The sequence below is a fragment of the Cebus imitator genome, unplaced genomic scaffold, assembly GCF_001604975.1.
Source record: "Cebus imitator isolate Cc_AM_T3 unplaced genomic scaffold, Cebus_imitator-1.0 Scaffold370, whole genome shotgun sequence".
Taxonomy (NCBI): Eukaryota; Metazoa; Chordata; class Mammalia; order Primates; family Cebidae; genus Cebus; species Cebus imitator.
In genome coordinates this window covers 776827-801559 of record NW_016107685.1, presented here as the reverse complement: position 1 = coordinate 801559, position 24733 = coordinate 776827, and the positions used below count along the sequence as shown (strand labels likewise).

Here is a 24733-nt window from a genome sequence, read left to right as displayed (position 1 = left end):
GCCATTGCACTCCAGCCTGGGCAACAAGAGCGAAACTCCGTCTCAAAAAAAAAAAAAAAAAAAATGTGAGACCATTGGCATGCCTCTGAAATGTGACTTCCTCTTCCTTTTCTTAAAATAATACTTTCCTCTCTAAAGGTTTGGGAGGTTTAAGTAATAATAATTTTTAAAAAGCCTGAATGTAATAAGTGTTCCGATGGAGGGCACATGACAGTGACAGCTGGGGAAACGACGTTTTCTTTATTAAGAGATCCCTTGTGGTTTCTTCAGACTGCTAGGGATTTTTAACACGTGCTGTAATCAAAACTGCGTTACTATTAATGGTATAATGCGATAGTGGGCAGGAGAGGGAGTGGTCAAGGGTTCTATTTTAAGGCTTAAGTGTGGATTTTTGCCCCAGTCAGAGGTTTAAGAGAATGTCCCTTTAGTCACTCCTTTGTGTATCTATGTCCTCTGCGGCTTCACTTCAGACTCTTCCATCGTTTGGCAAATAAGGGGTGGACAGAGTTTCTAAAGAATCCTTTAACCTAGAAGGGTTAGGAACCCTCGCTCCCCAGTCTGAGAAAAATGCATCTTTCCTTCATAGCATTTCCCCCAAAGGAACCTGCCCGGTTTGTGTCCTTAGATTCTGCAGTGATTACCCCTTTTTCGGTCAATTTTGTACATATGGTTCAGATAAAATCTCGAACTTTTTCTGCAAATACCACTGGCATGCCGGAGCACAAGCTTTAGAGAGCAGCCTCAGGTCTTGTTACAGACTTTGATTAACACAGGCTTCCTATTAAAAAAGAGAAAATGTATTTTAAATTTTTTAATAGAACTTTAAAAAAAAAAGTAGAAGAAAATTTTAAAAACTCATACTCTAATGCAGTTACTTGTTCTTCTAGGTTAAACTTGTTTGTTTTGGGGGGATTATGCTGTCTGTACAATTTGTTACCTTGTTTACTTAACATTTAGCAATTGTTTTATTTCATGTTACTGAAGCAAATTATGCTCAACAGAAAGCATGAAAAATTCCAAGAAAATCACCCAAAATGTGAATACTAATAACCGCTATTAAGCTAATTGCACATCTGTATTTGTCTTAAAATAGTACTAGACGTAGTTTTATAACCTACATTTTGCATTTATCTACGTATAGTGTACTGTTTTATGTCAATAAGAATCTTCAAGACTTTTAGAGTCTGCACAGTATTCCATCCAGCAGATGAGTATGTCGTAATTAACCATTAACAATTCTCTTAAACTGGGCGTGGCGGCAGGCACCTGTAATCCCAGCTACTTGGGAGGCTGAGGCAGGAAAATGGCTTGAACCCAGGGGGCAGAGGTTGTAGTGAGCCAAGATCGCGCTACTGTACTCCAGCGTGTGCGATAGAGTGAGACTCTGTCTCAAAAAAGAAAAAAAAGAAAAGAAAAAAGAAGAATCAACTATATGCAAATCAATAAGTGTGATATGCCACATTTATGCAATGAAGCTTCTGCATAGCAAATGAAATAAGTGAAGAGACAACCTCTAGAATGGATAAAAATATTTTCGAATCATACATCTAATAAAGGGTTAATATCCAAAACATATCAGGAACTCAGTAGCAAGAGTAACTTAAGTAAAACATGGAGAAAGAACCTAAACTGACACATCTTAAAAGAAGACATAAAAATGGCCAACAAGTATATGAAAATGTTCTCAAGATTAATAATCTTCAGGGAAATGCACATCAAATGAGATATTACCTTAATATAAGATATCACATTTCCATCTGTTAGATTGGCTATTATCAAAAAAACAAAATATGACAAGTGTTGGTTAGGATGTGGAGAAAAGGGAGCTCTTGCACACTGTTGGTGGAAATGTAAATTGGTACAGACATTAGGGAAAGCAGTACAGAGGTTCCTCAAAAAGTTAAAAATAGAACTACTAAATGATTCAGCAATCCCACTCTGGGTGTATACCCAAAGAATATGAAATTAGTATGATTAAGAGATATCTGCACTGTGTTCATTGCAGCATTATTGTCAATAGCCAAGCTATGGAATCAACCTAAGTGTCCATCAACGAATGAAGAGATTTAAAAATGTGAAATGTATACACAATAGAAACTCCTTTAAAAAAGAAGGAAATCTTGTAATTCATAACAATGTGAATAAACATGGGGAACATTATTTTAAGAGAAATAAGCCAGGTATAGAAAGAAAAATATCACATGATCTCACTTATGTGCAGAACCTGTAAGTTGAATTCACAGAAACAGAGTAAAATGTTGGTTACCAAATGCTGAGGTAAGGGGATTTGGGAGATGCTGGTCAAAGGACACAAAACTCAGTTAGACAGGAGGAAAAAGTTCCAGAGATTTATTGTACATCACGGCAATAATTAGAATATATTGTATACTTGACAATTGCTGAGAAAGCAGATATTTTAACTGTTCTTAACACAAAAAAGGTAAGTATGTGAAGGCATATGTTAGTTGGCTTGATTTAGCAGCTCCATAAAGTATACATATTTCAAAACATCATGTTGTACCACATTAATACATACAATTTTTGTTAATAAAAACAATAAATGTTTCATTTCTAAAAGGAAACAATAAAATAATATTTTTTAAAAGGCTTTTTACAATTTATCCATATAACAGCCAAAATGTTTTAAGCACAATTTACTAAGCTATGGTCTAAGTATCTGATATTTATGATCTTATTTAATTTACCCAACAATATCATGAGAGCAGGCCTGTAAATATCACCACTTTTAACAACAGCAGACTGAGGTACAAAGAGTTTAATTTAGTGTCCAAAGATGCATAGATGACCAAGGGAAGAGAGGGATTCAAATGCAGGCACTCTGGTCCCCTTCCTCATCACTACTTTAAAATATCCCCTCACAACAAAGAAGAAGATTCATCAAATTTCAAATGAAAAAACCCAGGACCTTCATCATCATGGATATTTAAATTCAGTAAAATACAAATATGTACAACAAAAAATAAAAATTTATGTGATTTTTTATTCATTCTAAATTTCTTAATTTTCTCAGTTTTTATAATAATTTGGATTAATTTTATAGATTAGCTTTATCTTTTTTATGGTTTAGCTTTATAGATTAAATAATGTAATGTTATTTCTGTAGAAAAAATTATTATGTGTTGACAAAACACTATTCTCAAGAATAATAACACCTATATAAGCCAAGTTATTTTGGAAATTCTGCACTCAACAAATTTAAGTTCCCTGATTTTGCTATAAATCTTCCCATACCAATGAATAAAATGGAAAAAAAAAAGCATATTTGGCTAGCTAAAAAGTAAATTATATATTTTATACTTTTTGTTCCTATGGACACACAGATATACATGTACTCACCTCAAGAGTATAAGCTTTTTCAATTATTTTAATGTTTAAAAGTACATTCTTATATCCACAAGTCCACATTTTAAAAAATTTAGACAATATGCCCAACAAATTTCTCTTATTGTTATTGTACTCATTTTAAAAGTGGTACTTTCAATTCTATTTTATTCATTCTTTATTTTAGGCAATGTAAAAATGCCCATTTTCAAAAAGACTCTGTCAAAATTTCCAAGTAGAAATATCATTCTTTATCCCTTTCTACTTTTTCTATTTATTTATTTAGACAGAGTCTCTGTCACTCAGGCCAGAGTGCAGTGGTGTGATCTTGGCTCACTGCGAACTCCACCACCCAGGGTCAAGCAATTCTCCTGCCTCAGCCTCCAGAGTAACTGGGATTAAGGTGCCTGCTACTATGCACAACTAATATTTGTATTTTTAGTAGAGACCGGGTTTCACCATGTTGGCCAGGCTGGTCTCAAACTCCTGACCTCAAATGATCTGTCTGACTTGGCCTCCCAAAGTGCTGGGATTACAGGCATGAGCTGCTGTGCCCAGCCCCACTCTTTCAATGTAATTACTTATCATTACTCAGGTACCAATGTGAACGTCTCTTCAGGTGTAGAGTACAAATGCAGTCACATATCTCTTATTCATTTCCACTAAGTACTCAAACAATTATCTACTTAATAAACAGGAAGCCTAATATATTTTCTGAAAATTCTTCCCTCTATTAATAAATAATCTGCTTTAAAGGGAGCAGTCCTCCTCTGGTGCTGAGAATCTACTGGAATTTGGTCAGTCCAAAACTACTGCTGCTTCTCACTGCTACATGATGTTAAAATGGAAAGCTAATCCCCTACCATTTCTACTTGGTAATGTGTCAGGATGACGCCCTACCAGACAATGAGTCTACAACACCCATTCAAGGCTTTCTCCCCCATCTAGTTCTTATAACATGGGTTTCCAAAGTCAGGATGATGTGTGCCAAATGAGTTTAACTCAAGATCATTGTACACACCAGCTACAGAGTAGAAAATAAAAGTAAAATTAAAAAAAATGTTTGTATCATCTCAGACAGAGTATAGTAATAAAGAATGAGTAAGTAGAGAATTTTATTTGGAGGAGGAATGGTGAGAGGCAAGCCATGAGCCGGCCCTAGAGCGTGGAATGTGCCAGCAGCACGTATTTTCCCAGGACCCTCCTCAAGGCCCCCATGACTTCCTTATTTCTCAGGCTGTAGATGAGGGGATTCAAGGCTGGAGTGACAATTGTGTAGAAAACAGATATGATGTTGTCTTGCTTGGGACTGTGGAAGGAACTGGGCAAGACATACATGAATGTGGCAGCTCCATAGAACATCCCAACCACAGTCAGGTGGGAAGAGCAGGTGACAAGGGCTTTCTTCCTCCCCTCATTTGATGGCATATGGAGCACAGTGAATAAGATTAGTGTGTAGGAGGCAACAATGGCAGAAATGGGGAGCAAGAGAAAAGTCACACCTGTCACATATATTATAAGTTCATACCTGGAGGTATCAGCACAGGCCAACTTCAGCAAGGGTGGGATCTCACAGAGCAGATGCCTGATTTCCCAGGATATGCAGAAAGGAAAGTGCATGGTGTATGTGGTATGGCCTAGAGCAGTCAGAGATGCCAGGATCCAGGATGTGGCCACCACGAGCCAGCAGACTCTTGGGCTCATGAGGGTCATGTATTTCAGAGGATGACAAATGGCCACATACCTGTCATAGGCCATGAAGGCCAGTAGGAGGTCCTCAGCGCAACCCATTGTTAGTGCCAGGAACATCTGAAGGGCACAGCCTCCAAAGGTGATGGTGTTTTCTCTGCGCAGAAAGTCTGCAAGGGCCTTGGGAGTGACAACAGATGTGAACAGGAGGTCCATGAGAGAGAGCTGCCCAAGCAGGAGGTACATGGGCACGTGGAGCCGGGCTTCCATGGTGATGGCCAGGAGCAGCAGGCCATTGCTGGTCAGGGCCAACAAGTAAAGGACAGTAATTGTAGCACAGACCACTTCAGGAGACCCACTGTCATTTAGAATTCCCACCAAGATGAAGGCACTTCCCAAGGTGGAGTTCCGGAGCTCCATGATGTTTTTTTTTTTTGGGGGCCTAGAACAAAATATATTATCAGTGGAAGCTTTTCTAAAAGTGTTCACTCTAGCTTTGGATTGTTCTAAGTCACTGTGCATTGGCCAATAGGAATCCCATAATATGGTATCTTTTTCATCTCTTAATGTAACTCTGATTTCTGAATGCCTTTATTGAATTATGATAAACCATCAACTAAATTAGTATCAGGTATTTTGGTATGTTGTTAACAGTTAATCATTTAGAAATCCCTTCAAATAAGGTTCCAGAAGAACAAGCCAAAGCAAACATCTCAGCAGATAGATGAGAGCGTCTCTCTTTTTACAATGAACGAATACGCTGGGCATTGGTTTAAGATACAGCTATTTTTCTGCTTAACATGTACTTGGAATTCCAATTCAGTTTTTGTTTTATTTATAAAAAAAAAATTTACTCTCTTCTCCCTTAAACCAGTCTCATTGTTGTTGATTACCTTCCTCAATAGGAGACTCCCTGGGCTCTTGGGCTGCTTGTTCACCTGGAGTCTTCAACTGCTACTCTGCTGGACGGAAAGAGAATTCTCGGCTGAATTTAACAGTCATGTGGTATAGATTTTAGAGGTAAATCTAGAGGAACAGTACAAAAGGAGTTTACCTATTTGAAAATAACAATAAGATGTTTACTCAGAAACAGGCAGGAATAAAGGCAATGCGATTTGTGGTGGCATGGCAGGTGCTTGTGTTTAGGGCACATGATACAAGGGGTGAGCTACTAAGGAGGAGGCATTGCAGAAAAGGCCCAAAGCAATAGCATTACCTGTGAGCCACAGCAACACACTCAAGGCGGGAAGATTTCTCCCCACAAATCTTAGGAATACAAGGAAGAATGGTGGTCCTGCCGAACCCTGAATCCATACGATAGCACTGCTGGTCGGGATTGAGAAGGAGAGGTGGAGTGTGAGGTTTGTGTGGGACAGCATTCACTTGGCTTGCTCTTTATGAATGCAGTTTTTTTTCACAGTTGGATGGAAGACTTAGGAGGCCTTTTGGAAGAGAAAAATAATTCTTCATCAAATTAGTTATCTTTCCCTTGCATAATCTGCACCTACTTCTTCAAATATCCATTTGTGTCACTATCCCGGTCAATTCAGAGTTAGAACCTTTAAGTGGTAAGGTCATTAAAACCTGACATTGGAAGACCCATCTGTTCCAGCTCCTTTTATCCATTCAATAAATATTTACTAAGGACCTATGAAGGCGCTACACTTGGGCAACTGCGTAGATGTGAAAAATTGATCACACAAACACCTACATACAGCCAATGGTGATGATTGATAAATGAAAGAAAATATACTAAGAGAACATGTAAGTGAGGTTTCAGGAAAGGATTCACCAAGGAAGTGTCATACAAACTACAGGCTGAGGATAAACAGGAGCTGGCTAAATAAAAAAGGGTCAGGATATAATTTTTAAAAAGTGAGGGATAGCATCAGAACATTCACATATTAAAAATATAGTACAGGAATGTCCTCCCTGCACTTTTGCCCAGTGAAGTCTGGGTAGAAACCAGAGCCAGAAAAATGCCCTCTACCACTCAGAGTCTAAGATCTTTCTCCTGTCTTACAAAACAAAAACTATAATTTTAACCTAGGAACCACTGACTGGAAAAACTTATTTGTCTGTTGACAACAAAAAAACAAGTCCAAAAATAATTCTAAGCACTATTTCTGCTAAATATTAGATTTGAAATGCTTTCGTTTTTCTTGAATAAAAAGATGGATGGACAGGGAAATAAAATGAGTAAAACTATTAGCTGGGCACATTCCTCTAGATCCCTGCACCAGATGTTTGGACAGAATTTCAAAGAGAACAAAAATCAGGGCTTGAGTAAGATGGCGTAACCAGGACTCAGGATCCTACATACCTGTCTCCTCCCTCTGATCCTGGACTATCGTTTTCCCTTCCTTTTCCATTCACTGGGTCCTCCCCTCTGGGGTCATCTAAAGGGAAAGGCCAGAGAACACATGCAGAGCCTACAGAGGAAGAGCTTCTTTCTAAAAATCTGCTGTTGGTTGCAGGTATTTCAAACCAAGAGAAGTCAGCAGAGGCTGAGATTAAGAGAGGCATTGTTATATTTCATGGAAAATGGTCAGTCAATAATAAGGTAGAGCTAAATTTTTGAAAGCGTATTTGTATAAGATTTTTTTTCTCTGCTCAGCAGATCCATTTTTTGAATTTACATCAATTGGCTTTTTTTTCTGTGGCACTGGACTTAGCGCCAAGCAGGCCTGCAAGGGAAAGTCACTTCAGCATATTTTAGATAGTCCTCCTTTGAGCTACTATTCATTTGGGGACTCACAACAAACTATTGTAGGCCAGGAAAGTCCAGATGTAACAAAGGTAAGTACTGAGACTTTTACCAGGAGATCAGCATCAGGAATTCTAGGAACTCACAGCTGGCTAGTGGCACAGAATTATTTTGGGTGTCCCCACATGTGCAAGATAGTACATGTACAAGGTGCATAAGGTATAGATGGGAGTGAGTGAACAATGAAGCCTGAGGAACTAGAGAATCTGAGAAGGAGAGCAGTGTAGGGTCTTGACTCTGTATCTCAGGACTTCCAGACTTCACATATTGCCTTGAAACAGAAACACAGCCCTTACCTCATATAGGAAGGAGCACAGCTTCCAGACCATACCAACTCTATTGAGAATCATTTGAGGGATAAAGAGGTTCAAGAAGACAAAGAAAGAAAAGTTGGTTCTTCTGGCAGGGATGAATGTAGGTGTGTGTATGGCTGTCTCTGGGATGAGAAGTCAAAGGCTCCTCCAGTCACTGGCACCTCAAATCCTCTCTAGAGTAGAGATAGATGCAGACAGGCAGCTGAGAACCAGGGCAGGATCCTGCAGAAGCAAGGAGCTGAATCTCCTCCAAAGTTTTTTCATCCACTGTCCTTATGAAAAAGTCCTTACTGCTTTGGAATGGTTCTAGCTGAGTTCTTGAGTCCAGGTCCTCAGATTTCACATATTCCCCTCGTGCTAGGATTAATGATAAAAGAGGAGCACAACAGGAATGTGGAAAAGGGAGGTATAAGAGGAGCTGCTTAAAAGAGACCCACCAATGCCCAGCCTCACTATCCCTGGGCCAACAGTGAGCCTTGTCCTGGGGGAGGCTTCATAGTCTCACCCTCTCAGCTGACATGACCTCCCTGAAAATGTTGCTCCAGGAAATGGCATTTTAATGAGTCCCCTTGGGCATGTCTCCTGGCCTGCCGTTTCTTCAAACTTTACCACCAAATGAGCTCTGCACCTTGAGGCCTTGTTCTGCCCCTCATGAACTTGCTATGTTTCACCACTCACTGGAGTCTAAATCTTTCTCCTGCCTCACAAAACCAGAACTATTTTTAACCTAGAAATCACTGAGTGGAAAACCAGTCAGAGGCTGTTTCTGACCAAATGGCTGTTTCTCACCTCCCTGTCCAGCCCTCTATCCATATTATAAAGTATGTCTCATGGGTTCTACAGATGCTGCCACTCCCATATTCCTCTTTGTGCCACTAGCCTGGACTACTACCAGCTAGAGGCAGTTAACTATGCTTCTGTTAATATCAGGTCTTCCTTCATTGAGCTTTAATGAGCGTCCAACACTAATTTATTTTCAGTCCTTTGTTTCTCCTTTCTACTCCCTCTTGTGTGTGTGCACACAGGTGCATGGGATTGCGTATTCTGTGATCAGTCAGCTCAGCTGCTCAGAGCTCTGGGATGATGACACAGAACCTGCCTGCACTCACCACTGCTTTTAGTTCAGGCTTTCCCATCCCTCACCAGATTCTTTGCTTGATCTTCCGCATAAAGTGATTATCTCTTTAATCACTCATTTCACCAGGAAATGCTGAAAATTGCTCTTGGAGTTATCACATCTTTTCTCTTTGAACTTAAAAATTGAAAATAAGTTTCTACTTTCTGTTTATATAAAAGTATACTCAAGAAAATTATTTCAGAAGTGCAACAGAAGAAATAATACAAAAATCTATTTTTTCATTATAAAAAGAATGTACTGAAAAGGAAGTTTTAAACATGTAAAGTATAAGAGCAGCATTATTCAAAATACAATAAAAACTGGAAACAACCATTACGTCCATCAATAGTGAAACAGATAAATATTCACCAAAGGGTTACTCAGTAGCAATCAAAGCAAAAGAACCAGGGCATACAACAGAAGAAGTAACTCAGGAAACTAATATTAAGGGAAAAAAGAGAGACCTTAGTATTTTATATCACGGTACTTCAGTACTTCTTTTACGGAATTAGGAACTTAAGTGAAAGTAAACTTTTTATGAATACGTGTACATTCAATAAAACTACATAAAAATGAAGAGAATGATGGACATAAAATTTGGGTTAATAGTTATAGTGAAAGGAAGCAGAGAGCTGGACTGCTAGTGACTGTTGTCAAGTCCAAGTCTACTACTTGCCACACAACACCCAATAAGTTGAGAGACAAATTGTTGGGGCAAGGAAGACAACTTTATTTCAGGCAGCCAGCAAACTGAGAAGATGGTGGACTAATATCTTAAAGAACTACCTAAAGTTGATTAATTTTTAGGCTTTTCTTATGTTAGAGGGAGGGGGAACAGGGACGGGGCTAAGGCCAGGAGGTAACTGGTGACCACAGATGTCTGGGCATCAGCAAGGGTCTGAGAAGGTTGAAAAACTTCTTCATTCATGGTCAACTACTTGTCAAGTCCACCTTGTTTCTATAAATCTTTAATCATTGTTACTTATATGCATACTTCTTTATTTCCTTGGGGGTCTGTCTCAAAAGAGAGGGAGTCATTAGTTCTAAAGTTAAACTATAATATAAATTCTGTTTGTGATTAGCTTGGTCCACACGTAGGAATGAGCAAAGGCAGTTAGCTTGTGAGCTCAGAAGTAAGATGTAGTCAGCCACATTAGACTTCTCTCACTGTTAGATGACCTTATGGGAAGATGAGGGTATTATCAAGGTCCTAGCTTGCATTCTGGGAGCTGACTTTATGGTAATAATCAATTAGTCTCTACATATCTGACATTCAACCTTTCTTTCTATTTCACAGGTAAAAATAAAGATCACAGATGATTAAGTTTCTCAGATGGAAACTTTCTTACACATTTTCTCTATCTTATATAGGAACCGTTTTTACTCCTTGGCCTTTTATTTCAGAGGAGTAAGTGCTCATTCTCCAATTTAGGGTTGACTTCTCCAGTTATTACTGAGATCCTTCCTTTCTCATCTTCATTCCCTACCCTCTCTCCCTTTACTCCTTCATTTATATATTCTTCTTGTAGCATAAGCCCTCTTCCAATCCTTTCGTTTAGCTTCCAAAGACAATCAAGACTTTTCTCCGTTCAAAAAATAATCTCTTGGTTTTCATTTTTTTCATACGATTTCTCTAAATTCTCTCATTTTTGTAATAGTTTTCTTTAAAAGTTTTTAGCTGAAAAGTAAAAATTGTATATTTTTTTGTGTACCACATGATGTTTTGAAATAGATATACATTGTAGAATGGCTAAATTAAGCTAATTAACTTGGCATTGTCTTATATATTTATCTTTTTTGTGTGGTGAGAACACTAAAATATACTGTCAGTGATTTTCAAGAATATAATATATTACTATTAACTTTAGTTACTATATTGTACAACAGATCTCTTAAACTTACTCTTCCTGTGTAACTGAAATTTTGTATCCTGTGACCAGCATCTTCCCAATGCTCTGCACCCCTACTGCACCCTGGTAATCACCATTCTACTCTCTGCTTTTGTGAATTCAACTATTTTAGATTCCACATATGAAGAGAACATGCAGTATCTTTCTTTCTGAGTGGATTACTTCACTTAACATAATATCCACCAAGTTAATCCATGTTGTCACAAATTATAGAATTTTCTTTTTGTTGTAAAGCTGAAAGGTATTCCAATGTGTGTGTATGTATATCTATATCTAGCTATGTATATATAACATTTTCTTTATTCATTCATTAGTTGATACTTAGGTTGATTTCGTAGCTTGGCTATTGAGAAGAAGGATGCTATAAACGTAGGTGTGCAGAGATCTCTCTCACAAACTGATTCCATATCCTTTGGGTATATACACAGTAGTGGGATTGCTGGATCATATGGTAGTTCTATTTTTATTTTTTTGAGGAACCTCCATACTGCTTTTCCTAATGTTTGTATGAATTTACATTCTCATCAGCAGTGTTCAAGTGTGCCCTTTTCTTCACATTTTTTTTTTTTTTGCCAACACTTGTTATCTTTTGTCCTTTTGATAATAGCCATTCTAACAAATGGGAAGTGATATATCTCATTGTGGTTTTGATTTGCATTTCCCTGATGATTAGTAATGTTGAACATTTTCCATATACCTGTTGGCCATTTTTGTGGTCCTATTTTGAGAAATGTGTTTCAGTTTCTTTGCTCATTCTTTAATCAGACTGTTTTCTTACTATTGAGTTGAATTCCTTATATAGTTTGGTTTTAAGTCTATTATCAAGTGTATGATTTGCAAATATATTCTTTTATTCCATAGGTTGTCTCATTACTTTCATAATTGTCTCCTTTGCTGTGCATTTTAGTTTGACATAGTTCCATTTGCTTATTTTTGCCTGTGTTTTTGGGGTCATATTAAAAAATCTTTGTCTATACCAATGTCATGTATTACTTCACTTAACATAATATCCACCAAGTTAATCTATGTTGTCACAAATTATAGGATGTCACGGATCTTTTCTACCATGTTTTATTCTAGTAGTTTTACCATTTCAGGTCTTACATTTGTAAGTCTTTAACCATTTTGAGTTGATTATTTTGTATACGGCAGAAGGTCAAATTTCATTCTTCTGCATGTAGATATCTAGGTTTTCTAACACTTCTTATGGAAAAAACTGCCCTTTTCCCATTATGTTTTCCTGACAGCTTTGTCAAAAATCAATTGCCCAAAGCTGTATGTATTGATTTATAGTGTCTATTCAATTCCATTTCATCCCATCCCATTCCATTCCATTCCATCTCATTCCATTCCATTCCATTTGTGTATGTGTATGTTTTTATGCTATCATGCTATTTTGATTACTATAGTTTTGCAACCATATTTTGAAATCAGGTAGAGTAATGCCTCTGGCTTTGCTCTTTTTGCTCAAGATTGCTTCTGTTAGTTGGGGTCTTTTGTGGTTCAATATGAATTTAGAATTGTTTTTTCTATTTCTGTGTAGAATGCCATTGACAATTTTATGTGGATTAAATTGAATCTATAGATCTCTTTTGGTAATATGGATATTTTAACAATATTATTTTTTCCAATTTATGAACATGGGATATATTTCCATTTTCTGCATCTTCTTCTATTTCTTTCATCAGTGTTTTATAGTTTCAGTGTGCAAATATTTCACATCCTTGGTTAAACTTATTTTTAAGTATTTTGATTTATTTTATTATTTTATCTTATGGCTATCTTTAATCTTTTTTCATTTATCTTATCCTTAATTAATTTATTATTTTGCCTTGTGGCTATTGTGGATGAGATTATTTTCTTGATTTCTTTTTCAGATAGTTCATTTTTAGTCTATAGAAATGCAACTGCTTTTTATATATTGATTTTGTATCTTTCAGCCTTACTGAATTTGTTTATCAGTTCTAACACTTTTTTGAGTATTTTGGGTTTTTTACATAAAGGATCATTTACAAATAGAGAAAAATTACTTTTTTCTTTCCAATTTGGATACCTGTTATTTTTTTCTTTTGCCTGATTGCTCTGGCCAGGACTTCTAGTATTGTGTTTAATACAAATGGCAAGAGTGGACATGCTTATCTTGTTCCTGATACTGGAGAAAAGCTTTCAACTTTTCTCCACTAAGTGTGATGTTAGATGTGGGCTTGTAATATATGGCCTTTATTGTGTTGAAGTACATTCTTTTAATATGCAATTTATTGAGTTTTTCTCATGAAAAGATGTTAAACTTTAGAAAATGCCTTTTCTGCATTTATTAAGATGATCATACAGTTTATGTCCTCTATCCTATAAATGTGGTTTATAACATAATTGATTTACATGTGTCAAACCATCCTTGCATCCCAGTTGATCATGGTAAATGATCCTTTTAATAGGCTGTTGAATTTGGTTTCCTGGTATTTGATTGAGGAGATTTGTATCTATGTCCATCAGAGATATTGGCCTTTAGTTTTCTTTTCTTGTATTGTTCTTCTCTGGTGTTGGTATCAGGGTAATACTGGCCTTGTGAAATGAGCTGGAAAGTATACTCTCCATTTAATTTTTTTCAAAAACTTCGAGAAAGATTGGCATTAGTTATTTGTTAAATGTTTCAGTCTTGGTAGGTTGTATGTGTCTAGGAAAAATGTAGTTTTAATGACTATATATTATCTTATCACATGAGTTCTCTAGCATCTATGTAGGCATTTGCTGACATTTAGTTTTACTCCTCCAAATATTCTTATATGAGGGTCTAATTTTATCTTAGATAAAATTTCTAAAAGTTAAATTACTGGGATAAACATCAACACTCTATTTAAAGTTCTTATTACAAAGAGCCAAATTGGTTTCCAGAAAGTTAGAGACACTTTGTTTTCTGGCTAGCATTATGTGAGAATGCTTGCCTTACTATGTTATTTCTAATTCTGTCTTATCATTGCTAATTTATTAAACACTTCAAGGAAATAAAATAGATGTTTTAATTTACATTGTTATTTTGTTTTTTATAATGATGTTTTACAGATCTTTATAGATGAAAGCCACAAACAATTTAACACTTATGTATGTGGCCATTTTTTTCAGTTTTAAAATTTGGCTACATGGTAGGATTTATTAGATAGGGAAAGATCACAATATTTAGGTAGTTATAAAAATCCATACTCTTCCTTATAATTTTCAGGCAATTTTACTCTTAAAATTTCCATCTTATTTCAGAAAATACTTTCTTATACATATGCTTAATAATTTTGTTAATTATATTTAACTTTTTATTTCATCTCCAAGCTATTTAGGTGTATTATGTATGTTGAGACTTTAAATTATTGTTTTCAAAGAGCTGATTTTCCTGTTAGCATTTGTAATGACTTTTAAAAATGTATTATTATTTTTTACAATCACTTGACCATATACTGACTTCTTATATATATGGTAATAGTTTTTCTGAGCTAGCTCGCTAGTTCCAGTAGTCTCTCAACGCTCTCTTTTTCCATTTCTCCTCACTGACCTTTTATTATGTTTTATTATCTGTTATTTCTGATAAGCTTTTGATTCATCTGCCAAATGTCAAAAAATCCCCTTATTATATTCATTGTGGTTACGTTGAACTCATAAATTACTTTGGGAATGTTGGCTTTTTGCAATATTCTGTCTTCTACACCAAGAATATAGTAACTTGCACAGCCCTAATACAACCTCTTTCTTATTCTCTGAAAATACCATTTTATACCTTCACTCTCAGCTTCTGAAACTGCTTTATACATCATTGGGAAATTAAAAGCAATCATATAGGACTTCCTCATTTTCTACTACCAATTTACCATACATCTTCACATAGCTTTTCGTTTTTGAAAGAGCCTGTAAGAGGTGAAACCCTCCACTAATGCTCTTCATATCTAATTCTCTTAATAGCCAAAGAAATTGGTCTTGCAATACCTGATTCTCCTCTACATCATTTCTCTGTTGGAATATAGCTATAGGTCACATACATGCTCTAGTATCTTTGATCTTAGGGAAGTCTTCCCTTGAAATTACATTTCCCTTACAAGTCCCCCAATTCTCAGAGCAAATCATCTTGAAAGATGTGTACCTACCCAAACTTTCCACATCCTTTTCTACCATCCATTGCTCATACCACTGTAATCAGGCTTCTCTCCCCTCAGTCCCACATTACTGCAGTTGTAATTGTCAAAGTCAGCAATGATGTTCCTATACGAAACTCAGTATCTCTTCTTTATTTTCATCCTACTCACACATTCAGCCACATTTGACACCATTGGATCATTCTCTTCTTTTGGTAGCATCATCTTTTACTCTCAGGCCACTACAACCAATAGGTTTTCTAAGTACTCCCCTGGACTCAATCTTTACTTGGCCAACTGTTCCTCTTCAACATGACATCTAAATATTGAAGCAGCCTGTGGCTCCATTGCAAGCTTCATTTTCTTCTCATTGAATACTCTCTGGCAATTTCATCATCCCATAGGTTTAAGTGCATTTCAACTCCCAAGGGCATGACTTCCTCTGAAGCACAAACTCATTTAGTAAATCTGTATAATTTACATATCTCAAAAACATTTTAAGAAATTTTGTAAGAACATTTTCAATGTTCCTAACTAGACAGCACTTAATTATGACAATGTTTTCAGTCTCTAACTCAAAGCATGTATGCATGTATGTGTTTTCTTAGATGATTTTCTGTTTTGAATTGTACCTCCTTCTTTCTGTGCATAAATAATCCTGTTTCCTTTACAAAACTCTCCTTTTTTTGTTGCATATTAACTGGGAAGACTTGAAATGTAAGGCCTCAGGCAATATTTCATTCATTTTGAGTTAGAATTAAAAAAAAAGCCTATAGTTCACAGCTTAAAAGAATGCAAAATGGAAATAAAATTGGGAATGCAAAATAGTTTAGTCCATACAAAAAAGTTTGTCAATATTTTGTAAACCTAAACATACACTTACCACATAACCAATTGGTTTTACTCTGAGATCTTTTCCCAAGTCAATAGACAATTTATGTTCATGTCAAAACCTGTACATAAATGTTTATACTGTAATGGCTTTTTTATAATCAACAAAATAGGAAAAAACAGAAATGTCCTTCAACTGGTGAATGGATGAAAAAACGATGATACATCCACACAGTTGGATACTATTCAGAACTAAATGGGAAAGGACTGCTAGTAGATAAAAGAATATGGATAAATCTGAAACATATTATTCTAAGTGAATGAAGTTAGACTCAAAATGTATGATGTCATTTATATGACAAAATAATAGTGACAGTAAACAGATCAGACAGTTGGCAGGAGCCGGGGGGAAGGAATACAAACAGGCACCTGAAAATTTCTGTGGCTGATGAAAGTTGTATGTCTTGAATTTGGTGGTGGTCTCATGACTATATACATTTGTCAAAACTTGCTAAATTGTATACTAAAAAAGGTCAATTTTACTGTATGTAGATTGTACTTTAATTAATAGTGAAAAAAGAAATTTATAGTGTTAAATAAATGAGTATGAAGCTTCTAATATTTCTGCTTCTACAGATTTCAAGTACCCATCGGAAAATTGCACTCATGTTACTATTTTTGTGAAGAGTTTTGGTTTGACTCTTTTAAAAATATAAACATATTTTGTTTTTCAAGAATTAAACTTGACAATTCACTTATTGAATCAACTTCTAAGTTCACTGTTTCTCCTTGTATACATTTCCTAGTCACCACTTTTCTCCTTGCCGAAATTATTTTATTGAGTCTGAGGATAAATACTTTCAATGCCATTTTTAATTAGACCTAATTCATTAATGATGGCTCAGCTGTGCCTGGAATTCTAGGTGTGCAGTTATACTTCTTCAGCACTTTTGAATATATTTCTTCCTTGTCCTATTGCTGCTATTGATAGTCCACTATTATCTAGTTGTCTTTACTTAGTGGCTAATCTGTCTTTTATTTCTGGGAGAATATAAAATGTTTTCATTGATATTGATACCCTATAAGTTCAGTACTCTATGAATTCCTTTTTGTTTTCCTTTCTAGAACTTGGAAAATTGTCCATTTACTCTTTAAGCATCACTGGTGGCAGAACACAGTAACATCAAGACACATAAGCCATACTGAATTGCCAAAGGTCAATGAAGGGTAGACCTCGCATTTAGACTCCTCAGGGAGCAGTCATATTGAATAGGAAATAGTCCAGGGTAAAAGGACCATAAAGAAGGAAGCAGCATGCCACATAAGTAAGGAAATCAACCTTATATGCTGGGACAGAGTGCTGGCCACACAAGGAGGCTTTATGTCCTGCTCTATTTAGTTAATTTAGAAATGAGCCATCAGTGCTTTGCTTGTGGAATAGAAACATAGAGCCTTGGAGCTTATTTAGTGAAAGAAGAATACAGGAATTCCAGGCCAGGAAACACGCCCATGAGGATTAATTATCATCCTGGTCCTGGGCCAGCATTTCCAGGGAGGCCATTTGAGCTGAGATGATAAGTCCCTTGGAACATAAGGGTAAAATAGAGGGAAAAGATTATGGGTCAGAAGACAGGGCACCCTCTCTCAGGACAAGGCTCTGGCTCACCTTTGGCTCCAGGGAGAGTGAGGCAGGGGACAACAGAATCTTCTTTGGGCAGCTCTTTCAATATCAACTCAGTATCTACTTCCTCCAGGACCCTGCAGCCTTTATCTTTGCTCCCTGACCCCGGCAAGAATTAAGGAAAGTCTGAGTATCTGAACCCAAGAAGTCAGTCTGGTAACTGCTCTAGGGCTAGAGGGGTCTCTCCCTGGGAACCTGTATGAAAGTAGTGGTTTCTACTAATTCTTCACAGGTAGGAAAACAGGAAAGTAATCTTCTTCCTGTATAGGAAACTACCCAAATTCTGTATTAGCTGTCTTTCTGCATCCACTTCCATCTCCAGGGAAGACCTGCAGATAACTGGAAGGAATAGAAGGGCCCTAATGTCTAATCTCACTAGGACTTTTCAGACACTTAACCCAGCTTGGCAAAAATTAAACCAACTGAATACTGCTGAACAAAGCCACGTCCTTTCTTCCCGTTTTGACTGGAACATCCTTGACCTTCAAACAATCCCTAGGAAAGTCTGAGTGGTCAGACGGCTCAGCTTCTCACCACCTGAGGTAAGGATTTTGTATCTCTTTCAGGGAAAGGTGTGCTTCTAGGCAAGTCATGTAGGAAAAACGGAGTCCAAAGCATATCCTGAGAACTTAAACTACTCTGTCTGCCAGATTCCTAGTATAATATTTGGGCTTCATAGCTTGTTCCAATTTGTGTATTCTTAATTTTCCAAACCTGAAAAGAGAACCAATAAGGACTGTGCTACAGCCCAGGCATGGGTATCTGCTTCCTGGTGGAAATTGCAATACTTGTCTTTAGACCCTATGTGCTCTGCTTCCTTTTAGTAATGCATTTTTGCATCTATCAGATGATGAATATCCCTCAAAGGGCCATCTAAAACATGATGATGTGCCCATTACATGTTCTCATACATTTTAACCATTAAGGTACTAATGGCCCCATAAAAGGTCAGTGGAAACCAGTGAAATATTAAAACACAGATGCCATAATATGGAGAGATGATTTATAGAAGGGCGCTTCATTTCAAAATCTTTAACTGCATGCTCAGAGTTGGCTTTATCGGTCCAGTTTCATGATGCACACAGACTCCTATCAGTCTTAGGCCCTTTTCCTCCTTGGCTTCTCCATGGCATTGGGTACCACAATGCCAACAGCTGCTTTCCAGAAAAGGAGTTCGTCTCTATCACTGTGATCCTTCCATCAAGTTTAGATGTTCTAGCCCTGCAGAAGGGAGAGTGAACATCTGGTCAAAGGCAGGAGAGAGGATAAAATTATTGAGCATGATTACACATAAAATAGATGCTCTTTTGTTCCCTTTCACCATTTCTCCCAAACACAAATATCCTACTCTTCCTAGGAAGGACCTCATATATTATGTTTCTGAGCCCTTCCAAGCTAACCTATTTTAAATAAACATGTTTGCATTGATCCTAAAGTATTTAGCTCTAAACGCAACACCTCCTCAAACACAACATATTCTTGTCTCAGACAGTCCATCATCCCTTCTCTCTCAAGCTTCTGTAGGGCTGGCTAAGAGAGGTAATTGAGATGGACAAGTTTTAGTCTACTAATGAGGCTTTCATCTACTGCCTTTAGTACTGCAAACAAATGTGGCTCTTAGCTCTATGGAGAAGGAGGGGAAGTGCTTTATTGAAATCCAATCTCCGTATGTTTGGAATTTCATATCAAAACAGGTCTATGAAGAAAACTAACTGAATAGGTCCAAGGATAATCTAGGGTGTGTGTGGCAGAATATTTCTTTAATCTTAAGAGAAGGATAATTTAATTTTTCTGGAAAGATACATGTTCAGGTTTAATGTCTTAAATAAGATTTTATGTATCTCTTAATGTTTAGTTATTACTGTGATGTCTGTTCTCCATTTAGATGGATCTTTTATTAAAATACTACAAAAAAAGTCAGACATTCAGAAATCAAGAGGAAAAGCCAATTATCAGTGGAAGGGTATTATCTCAGTGGATTCATGTCCTACAGAGCCCCTGATGTTACAAAACTAGAGTTCATCTTAGCAAAAATTCATGGAGTATCCATCTTGTTCTAGGTAATGAAAGAAGCCACAGCATGGAGCTCTGGAACTCCACCTTGGGAAGTGCCTTCATCTTGGTGGGAATTTTGAATGACAGTGGATCTCCTGAAGTGGTCTGTGCTACAGTTACTGTCCTGTACATGTTGGCCTTGACCAGCAATGGCCTGCTGCTCCTGGTCATCACCGTAGAAGTGCAGCTCCACGTGCCCATGTACCTACTGCTTGGGCAGCTCTCTCTCATGGACCTCCTGTTCACATCTGTTGTCACTCCCAAGGCCCTTGCAGACTTTCTGCGCAGAGAAAACACCATCTCCTTTGAAGGCTGTGCCCTTCAGATGTTCCTGGCACTGACAATGGGTGGTGCTGAAGACCTCCTACTGGCCTTTATGGCCTATGACAGGTATGTGGCCATTTGTCATCCTCTGAAATACATGACCCTCATGAGCCCAAGAGTCTGCTGGCTCATGGTGGCCACATCCTGGATCCTGGCATCCCTAAGTGCCCTAGTATATACCGTGTATACCATGCACTATCCCTTCTGCAGGGCCCAGAAGATCAGGCATCTGCTCTGTGAGATCCCACCCTTGCTGAAGTTGGCCTGTGCTGATACCTCCAGATATGAGCTCATGGTATATGTGATGGGTATGACTTTCCTGATTCCCTCTCTTGCTGCTATACTGGCCTCCTACACACTAATCTTATTCACTGCGCTCCGTATGCCATCAAATGAGGGGAGGAAGAAAGCCCTTGTCACCTGCTCTTCCCACCTGACTGTGGTTGGAATGTTCTATGGAGCTGCCACATTCATGTATGTCTTGCCCAGTTCCTTCCACAGTCCCAAGCAAGACAACATCATATCTGTTTTCTACACAATTGTCACTCCAGCCTTGAATCCCCTCATCTACAGCCTGAGAAATAAGGAAGTCATGGGGGCCTTGAGGAGGGTCCTGGGAAAATACGTGCTGCTGGCACAATCCACGCTCTAGGGAGATCTCCTGGCTACCTCCCAAAATTCTTTCTCCTCAAAGTCAGAAAATTCATGTTATGAATCAAATACTAATGGTAAATTAATACAGTTCAGAGTGTAGCATTTAATAGAAAAGTGAAGGAATGTAACTGGATTTGTCAAATGCTCTTTCAATCTTCTCTCCATGAAGTAATTTATAGGGCATGATTTATATTATCTAAAATTACTCTTCACTCGATATAAAATTACTCTTTATTTTTCCAGGAAGGTACTTAGTTAAATGGGTCCCACCTTGGGACATGACCTCTAACCTTGGAAGTTTATATTGGATCAGAGAAAGGAAAAGAACCAGAGAAAGGAAAGTTTCAAGTGGGTGGCCTAAGCAAAACCCAAACATCAAAGGGGGAGATGTCTTGAGATTTGCACAAATTTAGACCAACTGATCTTATTAAAAGATTATATAGACTTCTTGTCAAATGTCCCAACTGGTAATAGTTTGCTTGTATTTGCATTGTACTAACTCTTTTTTTCTTTTTCTAAACATCAGCCACATGAAACACCCCAACAGGTGTCTTTGCTTGTTTGTTTTTGTTTATGGGTTTTTGACATGGAGATATTTTATAGTTCCTAAAATTCAATTATTAATGAAATGGAGAAAACAGAGGCGAAGGCAGTCGATAAGCAAAGTTTATGATAAATAACTCTGCTTATTTTTTGCTAAAAAAAACCAAGCAAAATAGTGATTTTTCCATTATCCAAGGTTATCTTGAAACATTCCAACAATTGCAGCGGTCACATGTGTGGTGGGTGTGGATATATGAGTCAGTGTGTCTGTGTGTTTGTGCTCAAGAAGGAGAGGACAACATACTGCATTTTCTCACCAGCTTAATTATGCTGCACTACTATTAGTTTGTAAGTCTAAGAATACTGAAAACAAAAGGCGTCAACAAAAGCTGTGAGTTGCATTTTGAACCTTAAAAACAATTTAAAATAATATGGCTAATTAAATTACACTCTTTTGGAGGATATTGCTGTCTGTAGATAGCTAACACTTTTTAAGTCAATTCTGTAGTAACTTAAAACAATAACTGACACTAGGTTCAGAAAGTATAGTGGTATATCATGTTTGGAAGGCAGGCCGAGTAGAGATAGTTTCTACACATATTTATATGAATTTCCTTCCATTTTAATACAGGCATGCAATTTACTGATTTGATATGTGTGTGTAAAACAGATTTTTAAAACCTACTAGCATATGGTTATTTTTCTCTATAGTATATACAGCTAGTGCTCGACTTACGACCACGGTCGGGACCGCGGACCGGTTGTAACACGATTTGGTCGTAAGTTGAGTAGGCTATATGTACAGTTGAAATGGTGCACACGGAGATGGTAGTGCTGCCGGAAGCTGGTCCGCACTGTCGTACGCCCAGCTGGGCAACGTTTGCACTGCCAGATGCGGAGCAGTCGTGGCTAGCGATTGTGGTCGTAAAGACGAATGGTCGTAAGTTGCATAGGTGGTAAGTCGATCAATACCTGTAATGGCAGTATACAGCACTGCAAAGAGTCTAGGGTCTATTATCAGCGTCCAGAGTTAGAATTCAATACACCCCACTTAGTTCTATAACTTTGAGCATATTACTTAACTTGTTTGTGCCCAAGTCTGCAAGTTTACAAGTCTGCAAAGTGTAAATTGACATTAACAATAAGACTTACTTTGTACTGTTGTGAGGATTAAACAAGATAGTAAATATAAATATAAGGCATCTTTCTATTTGTAATCAGCATGTGTCATATAATAACTATTTAATAAGTTTAACACCTACAGCATAAATGGCCCTGAAAATACTGTTGAGTGATAGTATAACATTACATCATATGGGTGTTTTGTAACATTATTAGCTATCATGGTTTTACCTTTAACATTGCCGTGTGTGTGTGTTTGAAATCAGTAATGTCAATCTCTTGGATGTAGGACTTTTTTTTCTATAGAAAATTCCTATGAATGAAATTACTGAAACTAGGGTTAAAAATCTACTTAGTACCCTTGATATGAAAAGACAAATTGGTTTTTAAAAAATATTAAATATTTTGCATTCTTAACAGCAACATATAAGTGTCCTTAACCCACTACATCTTTTTTCATGTTAAATTTTACATATAAATAGTCTTCACTAATTGATAAGGTATAATATTTGTTTATTTTAGTTTGCTTAAGTAACTTGTTCACATTTTTCTTATCAGTTTGTTGAAGTTCTTTACAGGTTAGGAACACAGAGACTTTGTTATATTTGTGGTAATAACTTCTTTTGAATTTGTTATTTGGCTTCCAATGTCTTCACAGTAGATATTTTTAGACAGAGAAATATTTAAAATATTTTCATAAAGATATATTTTATGTTTTTTTTTTCCAGTGATTTTTCACTCTTAGGATATAATTTTTTATTCTCATTGACGTCTTTGATGTCTGTTACACAGTCCAATTTAGGTAACAATTTATATACTTTACATATTTTGTCATTTTATAATTTAACTTTAAAAATAAATGTCTGATTTATCTTTTCATGTGAAAATGATATTTTAACTTTCATCAAAGTTACCATTTTTTCAGTAATATTTTAAAGCAATCCTTCAGGTTTTTTTTTTTTTTTGAGAGCAACATGGCTGTTTATTCACCTGGGTGGCAGGTGGGCTAAGGCTGAAAAGGGCATTAGCAAAGGGCAGTGGGATAGGAGTTGGTTTTATAGGTTTGAGTGGTTTTTTGGAGGATGGGGGTGTTACAGAGTAAGTTCAGTTACAGTGGTGGGGGGTAGGGGCAAGGAGTATACAAGTTCAGTTCCAATGGCAGGGTTGGGTGAGAGGTATTTACATTATCATAAGAACAGTTAAGATGGCAGGGTTGGCTGAGGGGCTTGTGGGAAGCTCTGCTGGGCGATTAGGGACAATGGCTAACTCAGACAGGGTGTGGAAGACTTCAGCCGAGGCAAGCGGGACTTCAGACATTCAGGCTCCAGACTTGCATATGGAGACCTGATATACCTATCTTTTTATATATAGAGAGAAAGAATTAGAGAAGAGGGGGTGATAACAGGTTTTAGGGGGTGAGGGCGAAGTTTCTCAAGGCTTCTTCCAGCAGGATTGGGGGCAGGGCGGAAACCTAAAAATGGGAAAGAATTTAAACTGCTGGGAGATTTTGGGGAAAGGGGTAATATTGTGGGGTTGTTAGAAGGAGCTTTTGTCATATTGACTGGTTATTGCTTGTATACGATTTTATAGGAATTGAGAGATTAATTGGAAAAACACAGGGCTTAAATAAGAGAAGGAGAAGGAGTATTAGAGAAGGTTAAGTGTGTGGAGGGAGAGTTTTTGTTTTTATGGTGTGTGAGGAAGCTCGTGGTATTTATATGTAACCACTCACTTTTATTAACAATATTGGGTTTGAGCAGAGAGCGGGAGCCAGATTAAGAGTGAAATATTAGCTGTAATTACCTGGAGGAAAAGTGTAAACCGGCAACTTAAACAAAAGCAGGGCATGTAAAAGTAAATGAGTACAGTGAATTTGAGCACAGTTAGCAAATAATAGAAACAGACTTTTTGAGGTGTGGTTTAAGTAGCAGGGGCGACTGCATAAAGGTGGAGAAGGCGAGGGGCTGAAAGTGTGTGAGGTGTGAAGAGAAAACTTCAGAGGTTGTGAGAGCTAGATGTTAACTGGGGCACAGCCTGTGATTCTAAGGAATTTTAAGAGTATTAGGGCGGCAGCTGCTGCTTGCTGCGTGTTGTCATGAGGGCCAGCCCAGGACTGTTAGGTTAAATTGTTTGGATAAAAAGGCCACAGGCCATGGGCCTGGCTCCTGTGTGAGAATTCCCACTGCACAGCCCTAGGTTGTAGCAGTATATAATGAAAAAGTGTTGAGACAGGCTGGGGAGAGCTAGTGAGGGAGCAGGTTTTAGAGCT

At 37.3% G+C, this 24733-nt stretch overlaps 2 protein-coding genes across 4 annotated transcripts in view; one reads left to right on the top strand and one right to left on the bottom strand.

Moving 5' to 3' along the window:
• Nucleotides 1–21335, top strand: part of LOC108288279 (olfactory receptor 2AG1) — a 58394-nt gene extending 37059 nt beyond the window's left edge. Inside the window, exons 2-3 of one of the 3 annotated variants that reach the window (XM_037730939.1) lie at nt 19827–20211; nt 20356–21335. In XM_037730939.1, coding sequence (XP_037586867.1) covers nt 19847–20211; nt 20356–20797 — 807 coding nt within the window. In that variant the 5' untranslated portion in view covers nt 19827–19846 and the 3' untranslated portion in view covers nt 20798–21335. Of the gene's footprint in view, nt 1–17851; nt 18309–19826 lie in introns of those variants that run through there. The other 2 variants (XM_017507164.2, XM_037730938.1) reach the window with 2 other exon arrangements.
• Nucleotides 3864–5546, bottom strand: LOC108288281 (olfactory receptor 2AG2). Its single transcript, XM_017507166.1, has one exon. The coding sequence runs from the start codon at nt 5449–5451 to the stop codon at nt 4501–4503; it is 951 nt and encodes a 316-aa protein (XP_017362655.1). The 5' UTR covers nt 5452–5546; the 3' UTR covers nt 3864–4500.
• Nucleotides 21336–24733: the final 3398 nt, after the last annotated feature.

What these genes read in the sequence shown, in the direction of transcription:
- LOC108288281 (XM_017507166.1), bottom strand. Translation starts at nt 5,451, where the DNA reads ATGGAGCTCCGGAACTCCACCTTGGGAAGTGCCTTCATCTTGGTGGGA.